This window comes from Mastomys coucha, unplaced genomic scaffold (genome assembly GCF_008632895.1).
Source record: "Mastomys coucha isolate ucsf_1 unplaced genomic scaffold, UCSF_Mcou_1 pScaffold19, whole genome shotgun sequence".
Taxonomy (NCBI): domain Eukaryota; kingdom Metazoa; phylum Chordata; class Mammalia; order Rodentia; family Muridae; genus Mastomys; species Mastomys coucha.
In genome coordinates, this window is record NW_022196901.1 from 20,004,028 (window position 1) to 20,014,484 (window position 10,457).

The 10,457-nt window shown below is 43.8% G+C and overlaps 1 protein-coding gene across 3 annotated transcripts in view; it reads left to right on the forward strand.

Annotated features, from left to right (window-relative positions):
- Positions 1-10,457, forward strand: part of Galnt11 (polypeptide N-acetylgalactosaminyltransferase 11) — a 38,114-nt gene that overhangs the window by 19,519 nt on the left and 8,138 nt on the right. For 2 of the 3 annotated variants that reach the window (XM_031380224.1, XM_031380226.1), the window contains exons 5-9: positions 78-203; positions 2,642-2,891; positions 5,159-5,276; positions 6,771-6,923; positions 9,791-10,009. In XM_031380224.1, coding sequence (XP_031236084.1) covers positions 78-203; positions 2,642-2,891; positions 5,159-5,276; positions 6,771-6,923; positions 9,791-10,009 — 866 coding nt within the window. The remainder of the gene's footprint in view (positions 1-77; positions 204-2,641; positions 2,892-5,158; positions 5,277-6,770; positions 6,924-9,790; positions 10,010-10,457) is intronic. The other variant, XM_031380227.1, reaches the window with a different exon arrangement.

The window sequence follows — 10,457 nt, forward strand, 5'->3', positions numbered from 1 at the left end:
AAAAAAAAAAAAAAAAAAAAAAAAAAGATGCTTGCTGTACGTATTGTGTGGTATAATTATGGAACTGTTCTTTTTAGATGATTTAAAAGGAGAACTAGATGAGTACATCCAAAGATACCTGCCTGCAAAAGTCAAGGTCATAAGAAATATGAAGCGTGAGGGATTGATCCGAGGAAGAATGATTGGAGCAGCCCATGCTACAGGTATATCCAAGTTGTGGCTCTGTGGTGCTGGACACCTACAGAGGTCCACAAAAAGCCATACATCTTAGCTACTGTTCTGTTGCTTTGAAGAGATACCATATTCAAGTCACTTATAAAAGAAAGCATTTAATTTAGGGCTTAGGACTTTAGAGGGTTAATCTATGCCTGGCAGCAAGCAGGTAGACATGGCACTGTAGCAGTAGCTGAGAACTTACATCTGATCCTCAAGAAAGAGGCAAGGACACAGCTAATTAGGCCTGCCATGGGTTTTTGGAACCTCAGAGCCCATGTCTAATAACACACCTCCTCTGAAAAGGCTATACCCCAACCCTTCCTAAACAGTTCCCACCATTGGGGACCAAACATGAGCAAGTGGGGACATTCTCATCCATCCCCCCATACTACATTTTCATTGGTTATTGCCCAAAGGAATGAAGAAGCAAGTTCTGTTTGAGAAGATTTTATAACTGACTCGCTGCCCCAAAGAACAGAGTAGAGATTGCTGCTAGAGCCCTTCCTGGCATATTTCTGTAGTGGCCTCTCAGTTAATTATTGGCCTCTCAAACAGGTTTCTTAATCTTGTTTGCTTACATAAGTAGAAAAGTCCAAGCCAACATGTAACTGAACTTTTAAAAATTTACTATAGAAACACTTAACATCCAAAGTACTTGGCTTGAGTTATGCTAATAATTGTTAGTGTGGAGTACACATCTCTGGAGTCAGTATCAGGATTCCACTTGGGAAATAAGGTTGACTTCTCCACTGTTACTGGGAAGTTTCAAGCCTCCATCGTCCAGCAGATGTTGATCTCTCCAGATGCAGCCTTCTGCAGAAGTCCCACCTCAGGCTGCCTTCCTTCCCTTTTTGTTTCTTTGACTTGGTCCCATTCTTGCTGTGTAGCTGAGGAGGATCAAGTCCTGACTGGAGCGGGTCCCTCAGAATGGTGTCACCTGCTTCCCTGCTGTAAGCGTCTCTGTTTCAGAGCACACCCTGCCCTGCTCCACAGTTGAGTACTGGGCACTGTGAGTCCACTGGAGCATGGCCTGGTGTACTTGCTGGGCTTAGTTGGGATTTGTCTTTTTCTTTGAAAACCTACCCTGACCTGAAGCGGTGGACATTAAGGAGAAACAGCCCTCTGCCTCCAGCAGAGCTAACGCCTTGAGGTCGGCATCTCCAGGCCTTTAGCCAGAGACTAAGGAAGGTAGTCTTGCTGGGTCATTGGAGAAGGTGAGCTACAGACAGCTGAGGAGCCTTGAGGGTTATGCAGTGTGAACCATTGTACTATTGCAGTGTATACTTACTGTTACTTTATGATCTGGTTTTCTCCATTCAGCTATGGCATAGGATTTGTCAGGTTCAAGCCAGTGTGAGGTCACTACAGCCTGTTTGGTGTGGCCAGATGGAATCTTACTGCATTCAGTTAGTGAGCTTATCCTCATGCGATGAGCAGTCCTCCCAGCATTAGGAAAGCTATGAAGCTATCTCTTCTTATGGAAACCATGGCCTCGCTTCCTGTTGAGCATGGCTGTGCTGAGAAGTGTGCCTTCCCCTGCATTAGGGAGCAGCTGGGTGTTCTATGTCCTCATTTAACTGGGCAGACAGGCAATTGTGTGACTAATTTGCTGTCATCACTGAGAACTTTGGGATATTTTTGTCAGTAATCAGTGTTTTGAGACGTCCTGTCAAATCTACTTTGATGTTGCTGTTGGGTAACATTTCAAGTTTCTCAAGGAAATTTGGTGTTATCAAAACCAACAGTTTTTAACCTTGCTCACATTTATCAAAACTCAAAGACAACAGGATGAGGTTTTTATCATTTATATCTTGCTAATTAGAAGGTTGAATGGACTCCTTAGAGCCTGTGGGAAATGGTGAGAAGTGAGCTAGAGGTAGCACAGTGGAAAATCCAGGGGGAAAGGTGATGTGCATGGATAGTATCCCACTGTGGTTGGCACAGCATTTGGAATTCCACCTTGCAGTTCCCACTCCTCTTTCCAGAAACCGTAGTGTAGTGGTCACCAGTTCTCAGTGACACTGAGCCATCGATGGGTGACAATAATGGTCTCTAAGGCAAGCGTGTACTAGATACGTTGAGTAAAATGACTAATAAAAGTGGATTCTGCACAGCTGGCCACTGTCCCCGCACCAGAACATTTTGGGTCTGCCTGTCAGTAGAAGAGTTTCTTGAGTTGCCTGACAGCTTGTTGGGCCCATGCATGTAGTTTGTATCCTCTCTGAGAAAACTGTACATTTCAGGAAAAACTCTTGGCTGTAGGACTTCCTCTGAACCCAGTTGGCAGTGCAGAGGGTGGTTTCTTGGTGGGGTGGTCATGGTGGCTATCCATAGCTTGTATATAACATCTCCATCCATGCGGGTCAGCTGTACTTTGGTCGGGTGTGAAGCAGCACTCTTCCATCTTCTCCCTTCACCTCTGCAGGAGAAGTGCTGGTGTTCCTGGACAGCCACTGTGAAGTGAATGTGATGTGGTTACAGCCCCTGCTGGCCATCATCCTTGAGGACCCACACACAGTGGTGTGCCCCGTGATTGACATCATCAGTGCAGACACACTTGCTTACAGCTCATCCCCAGTGGTTCGGGGAGGTTTCAACTGGGGGCTGCACTTCAAGTGGGATCTAGTTCCCGTATCTGAGCTGGGAGGTGCTGACAGTGCCACAGCTCCAATAAGGTAAGGGAGGTTGGAAGAGTCCCACTAGCCTTTGTCTAGAAAAGAACAGTCTAGTAAAGAAAAGTGCTTCTTTGTAAGGGGCAAAGGCATTGACCAAATTTACCCAGCAAAAACAATTTTAAGCTGGGTAGTAGGGATACACACCTTTTAATCCCAGCACTCGGGAGGCAGAGGCAGTCAAGTCTATGAGTTTGAGGCCAGCGTGGTGTATACAGCATTACAAAAGAGACCCTGTCTCAAAACCACCACAACAAATTTTGGTTTTGGTTTTTTGTTTGTTTGAGACAGGGTTTCTCTGAGTAACAACTCTGGCTGTCCTGGAGCTCACTTTGTAGACCAGGCTGGCTTCAAACTCAGAGATCATCCGCCTCTGCCTCTCAAATGCTGGGATTAAAGGTGTGCACCACCGCACCTGGACCAGTGAGGATTCTTAAGTGGTGTAGGTTTGCATGAACCTAGCCAAGAGTTGAGAATAAGGAACTGTCAGCTGCCCATAGGGCTGTGTAGCTTGTAGGGGCTGTGACTGCATAACTTGTCTGAGGTACTGTGGTCTGTATCACTCATTTCCAGTTCATCACCACAGGCTGCATAGATCTTCGTCTGAGACCAGAAGTGTATTAGATTCCACATTTTTTGTTGCATTTTAGAATGTTTGCATATCTGTGATTGGATATTTCAGGATGAGACCCAAGGCTAACTGCAGTAAACTTGTGTTTCCATACAGTTTCTCAACAAGAAGTCACATCAGTCTTTTTTTTTTTTTTTTTTTTTTTTTTTTTTTTTTTTTTTTTTTTTTTTAGTGTTTTTTAATTTTTTTCCTACAATAGTTTTTGGTCATATTCTTTCTCTTCACCAAGATATCTCCTCTTTGCCCACCCAACATCATATTCTTTCTTAAAAAATAAACACAAACAAAACAAAGCACACATGAAAATACACACACATACCCAAAGAGTGTTTTGTGTTGGCCAACTATTCCAGTGCATGGGGCCTGCTTTGGGTATGGCTGATATACCAAATGTCACTTCATTGATGAAAACGTCTCCTTCCCTGGCAGCTATCAATTACAAATACTGTCTTGGCTGTCTTATTTTCAATTCCTTTGAAAGTACTTTTTAAAAAGTGTTTTCCAGACATTTGTAAATAGGTTTTGTTGTTTTAAAGACAGATGGGACTTATGTCATGTAACTGCCATACCTGGTTGATGCAGTATTGGAGATTGAAGCTACAGATTTCTAACTGCTAGACAAACCCCCTTACCAACTGAACCACAATCCAAGTCCATGGGCAAATATTTTTAGAATCTCTACTTTTCTCCTAAGCTTTCAATCTTGCCTTTTGTCTTGAGTGTATTGAATAGTTATTTTGAAGTCTATTTGATACCTTCATAATTAAAACTTGTTTACATCTCCACATTATTGGGGGCTGTTTCTCTTTTCTGGGATTTTTCTCCCTAACGGCTTATTTATCTGTCCTTCTGGTAGACATTCTTGAGTCCTTGTTGAGTATTCTGCCTCTCTTCTATAGGCAGTTTGTGGCCAGTAGAGCCCACCCATGATTCCTTAACTCTAGATCAAGGGGTCAAAAGCCTGGAAGTTGGGATTAAGCCTTTAGGTAGTGTCTGCTGCAGCTTTTCTTATTGCAAGACAGCTGCAATCTAAGCTTTAATGTCGTTGTCCTTGGTTGGCAGCTGCTGTGGGGGATGGAGGGGCCCTCATGTATTTTAGCAGTTATCAGCATCCCTGGCCCTGAACAGGTGTCAGCAGTGGCCCCTCCACCCCACCCACATGCCAAGCACAATGACTGTTAAGTATGTAGAGTTCTGAAAATGCTCTAACATTACAGATGTCACTGCTCGCACAGCCATCCACTTGGAGAGCCACTGCTAAGGTCTGTCTTACTCAAAAATCCAAGACTTTCTGTGGTAGGTGCTGGAGTCAGGTTTTGTTCCCCTCTACCAGGTCATCAAAAGGAATTATAATCATTGTCATTGGTTCCTATCAAAGTCACTTACAAGAAGAAAAGTGCCTTGATACTTAGAATGTAACCTTATGCTAGATACCCAATAGAGCCCCACAATCCAGAAAATTCCAGTGCATGACCTAGCTTGTTCCCTAGTAGATGACCATGTTTCTTTCTTATCTGTTATCCTTTATTGTCACCTCTTCTTTAATGACAGCTGATCTTCTGTGCCCCAGAGACACAGGGACTTTGTAAGTAGTTGGTAACTGGTTCTATTGGATGAGCCAGGCTGTGGTTCTTTCTAGGTCTCCTACAATGGCTGGAGGATTATTTGCCATGAACAGACAGTATTTCAGTGAACTCGGACAGTATGACAGTGGCATGGACATCTGGGGAGGAGAAAATCTGGAAATCTCATTTCGGGTAATTTTGATTGTGTGTGTTCTGTTACTAAATTGTTTGTAATAGAATGTAATTGCAGTTTAGGGGCAGAGAGAGCCTCCCGAGCAGGTGGGCCCCGCCAAGTGCTTTGAATCTGTGTGCAGCGTTCCTGTCAGTCCATAGCACAGAACTTAAGCATGTCTGTTTATAATTTAGAAACATACCACCACATTGCTTTAAAGGGCAATTTTTCTCCATCACTTTTCAGGTTGAAAGTTTATATAGAGATGAGTAGTTCAGTTTTCTTTTGTTCTCTTTTTAGCAAAAGTAAGCAAATCCCACAAATGTTAAGACTGTATGCACACGACATGACATACATGTAGAGACAGTTTGCCGGAGATGGTTCTCTGCTTCTACCTTCTAGGTCTTGGGGATTGAGTCCAAGTTGTAAGACTTTTTTTCCAAGTGCCATCCTGTCAGCCCTGGAACCAAGTTCTTATGTGTGTGCTCAGGTGCTTGTGTGGAAGCACAGTTTACAGGAGCTGCCCTCTCCTTCTGCCATGTGGGTCCTAGGGACTGAACTTGAGTCATTAGGCTTGGTGGCAAGCAGTTTTACTCACTGAGCCATCTTGCCAGCCCTAGAATCAAGTTCTTTTGAATCTGAATCACTCTGTGTAATTTATTTAAAAAAAAATACTTGTGTTGCTGGGGATGGCTCAGTGGTCAAAGCACCTGCCCTGCACGTATGTAAGGAGTCTGGACCCCTGAAGCCAGGGTGAATGCCACGCTGGCATGGCTTCTTACCTGTAATTGTAGCATTGGAAAGCAGACACAGGTCCCCAGAGCCAGCTGGCTAGTGAGACTAGCTAGACAGGTGAGCTTTGGATTGAGACCGTGCCTCAAAAGGATGAGGCAGAAGAGTGACAAAGGAACACCTCCCCCCAAGATATAATTTTTATTTACTTATGTATATGGGTGTTTTGTATGCATGTATATCTGCACACCAGAAGAGGGCATCAAATCCTATTAAACGTTGTGAGCCACCTGTGTGGGTGCTGGAAATGGAACTTAAGACCTCTGGGAGAGCAGCCAGTGCATTTAACTGCTAAGCTACCTTTCCATTCCCAAGATTCCCAGTATTAACCTCAGGCCTCAATATTTACTCTCATGTATGAGCATGTGCATTTGTATGTTCATATGTACCCACACACATACAAACATGTATGCATATGCAGGGATAACACATAAATACATAAGAAAGACAAATTTTCTTAGAAACAAAGTATAAGAAAGTGCATGAAAACAGAAGACCAGCTAATAAGTGTTCCTTGTCCTTAAATCCTTAAGAGCAACCAAAGATGATAACACAATTAGTTGCATTTTTAATTTCAGAAGGACCTAAGTTTTAAGTGTCCCGCTAGTTCTGAGTATATCTAGTAAGAGGAGCATCTGTAAGCTGCACAGCCACCGTTCATAAAGGGTCATGAAGATGTGCGCTGCTTCAGTCTGACAGCCATCCTGTTTGCTTCTGGCTAGATCTGGATGTGTGGCGGCAAACTCTTCATCATCCCTTGCTCAAGAGTGGGACACATTTTCCGAAAAAGGCGACCATATGGCTCTCCTGAAGGCCAGGACACCATGACACACAACTCCCTGAGACTGGCACATGTCTGGCTGGATGAGTACAAGGTGAGTGTGTATGTCTGGCCACTGCTTTGGTGGGTGCCTTCCTGCTTCTCTTGCCTGAGTCTCCTTGGCTGACCTTCACTGCTATGCTGTTCCTCTCTGGGCTTCTTCTCACCAGGATTCACTGACTTTTGGTTCTCACTCTTTTCTCAGCATTGGAAGCAGCTCTGTCTGTGTATTGGACCTCACTGCTCATTTAGCATTGTGTTCCCATCTCTATGCTACTTTCTACAGCTGTTTTCTCTGCAGCCTCTTTATTGTGTATGATTTACATGTCATTTGGGGACATTTTGTCACAACCAATAGAAGCACTGTACCCTTTAGGTGTCACCTCTGTCCACAAGCCCTAGACAATGGCTTATCTGTTCCCTGGCCCCACAGTCTTTGATATAGCTTTCACACATTTGTACCCTTTTCTGTGGCTTTCACTGAGCATTTGTGTTTAGACAGCTGTGTTGCAGCTGCTCTTGGCACTTCACTACTTCCTATTGCTCAAGGATACGCTGTCATCATTTGATGGGTATTTGGGTTGTTTATATGTATGTTTGTTCATTCATTCCCTCCCTCCTTTCCTCCCTCCCTCCTTCCTTCCCTCCCTCCTTCCCTCTCTCTCCCTCTCCCCCCACTCTCTGGTTTTTCGAGATAGGGTTGGTTGGAGCCTTGATTGCCCTGAAACTTGCTTTGTAGACCAAGCTAGCCTCAAACTCCCAGAGATTCGCCTGCCTCTGCTTCCTGAGTGTTGGGATTTACATGTTAATTCTATGAAAAGGTTGCTGTGATCATGTGTGCAGTTGCTACTATCATTAGTTTCCATCTCCATCCTTCAGCCTTCACGTTCTGGGATCACAGGCATACATGCACATGCGCAGGCTAACTACCTGAGCTCTGGCTTTGGAAACAAAGCTGACTTAACAGAATGTAATCTGCTGCCCTATAAGGTAAATGTGAATGACAGCAGATGCCCAGGCCTTGAAGTGCTGAGGAGGAGGGAGCTGGGAACAGAGGCAGGGCTCCAAGCATGCCAAGGCTCCTCCCTCTCCTAACCCAGAGCTCTGTGGAACTCAGCTCCTTGTGTATTGTTATTCCCTTGTCAGGGAAGTTGCCGGACCTTGAGAGCTCTGACACTGGGTCCATGCTTCACGCCTGTGGCTCAGCCACATTTCAATGGGTGCTCCAGTGTCAGCTCAGTGGATGGCTCCTTTTCACTGATGCTGATTTTCTCAGGCAGTCATGTGAAGGCTGCTTGCCAAGTGCAGCAGTGTGAGCAGAGTGCTGAGCTGCACTGTTCTCCGGGAGCACTTGCAGCATGTTTTCAAATCGACCCAAGGCATGTAAATGATAAATTCAACTCTCAAGTAAAAGATTGGAAAAAAAAAAGTCTTCAGGACTTGGTAGTCCACACCTCTAATCCCAGCAGAGACAGATGATGTTAAGGCCAGCCTTGTCTACATAGTGAGTTTTAGGTCAGCTAGGCATATACAGTGAGACCCTGTTTCAAAAACAAGACAACAATAAAAAAAACATTTTAAGCTTGTAAGTGTGTCACTAAGTGAAGTGTATCAGTATTTGGAAGAACTGCATAGCCATAGACCAGTAACTAGTACATGTTTCATAAGTCTTGCACGTATAAAAAGATAATTCAAAGGGGACACAAAGCCAAATATGCACTTCACTGGTAGGATTCTTACTAAAATGTCAGAGCTACTGAGTTATAAGCTAGGCATGCCGCTGTGTGGTGGTGATCCCAGCACTGGGGAGGCTGAGGCAGGACTATTAGTTAGAGGCCATTCTAAGCTGCATGTTTACATTGTCTCAAAAAACTACAAATAACTGTTACTGTATTAAATATTTAATACAAGAATAACTACGGCCGGGCGATGGTGGCACATGCCTTTAGTCCCAGCACTTGGGAGGCAGAGGCAGGAGGATTTTTTCGAGGCCACCCTGGTCTACAGAGTGAGTTCCAGAACAGCCAGGGCTATACAGAGAAACCCTGTCTCAAAAAACCAAAAAAACACCAAAAACAACAACAACAAAAACCCCAACAACAACAAAAACCATAGTTACTTGTAATAGGAATTTTAAAAATATTTCTTCTGTTTCAACTACATTGTTTCATGAGGTTGTATTTCTAAAACAGTGTGACAGCTTGCTGTACAAGTCCTGAGTCCTACCTAAAGGTGGAGAGAGAACCAATCCCATAAAATTGTACCTTGGTGCCACACATGTACCAAGTCATGGAGCCCTCATCACCATAATAAAGTCTTCTGACTAAGATAGCATACAGCAACAGGCTCATACATATGAGCCACCTAATAAAACCCACATGCTTTTGTATTGAGAATGAGTTTCTGTTAATTAAAAAAATTAAAACTTGTGTTGAGGTCTTTTTGTTGTTGTTTTTTTTGGTGGTGATGTTTTTGAGAGTCTAGACTGGCCTTCAGCTCCCTAAGGAGACCAGGCTGGTTTTGAAATCATAGAGATATGCCTACCTCTGTGTCTCTAGTGCTGAGATTAAAGGTGTGTACAACCATGCCTGGCTCAGTTTTAATTTTTAACAGGGTCAGTATCCATAGCTAAGAATTCTGTTGAATTCTTATCTTAAGAATTCTTAAGCTAATTCATGAGCTAAGCTCATGTTGAGAATAGAAGAGTAGAGGCTAGAGTTGAGAGTCACTCATCAGATACATAATCTGCTCACTTAAGAGTTTTCCCCAATTGTCTTCTGTGAAGTGGAATTTATTGAGTTTATGTTATGGTTAGTGACAAGCATGTGGAAATTTCCCATCAATATTTTTTGATACTAAGAAAACCCAGGACTCCTCACAGAATATTTATTTCCAGCAAATTTCATTCTTTTTTAAACTTAGGAGCAGTATTTTTCCTTAAGACCTGATTTGAAGACCAAAAGCTTTGGGAATATCAGTGAGCGTGTTGAATTGAGGAAGAAATTGGGCTGTCAATCATTCAAGTGGTATTTGGATAATATTTACCCTGAGATGCAGATACCTGGTCCAAATGCCAAACCTCAGCAGCCCGTTTTCATCAACAGAGGACCCAAGCGCCCCAGAGTCCTGCTTCGTGGAAGGGTGAGGTGGAAGTCCTGAGGGGTTCGTGGGGAGGGCGGAACAGGAAGAGTTTGAGGTGCTGTGATAATAGAAATTTAACTGTTCTCTTTTGGGGACTTCCCTCTACTTGAGTAGAAAAGCTTAGAAATCTTAAATGTGTTTGCTGTTCTCACTAGGGTCAAGGTCCTTACTTACCTGTACTTCCTGCCTTGGAGGGACCACAACCTTTTGTAAGTTGTGTTATCTTCCAAGAGCAGAGACAGTCAGGAACACAGGCAGTATGAGGCCTGAAAGGACTCCCAGGGATAAGCAGGGATGCAGCAGCTGCTCCTGTTCAGACTCAGCTTGTATAACACCAACACACTGGCACTCCTGAGGTTAGCATAAGGTACACCAGATCCTTTTCAGTCACCCTTGAGGCTTAAGGGTCTGCCCTGAACTTACATTGTTCCAAGTAATTTCTTTTTTT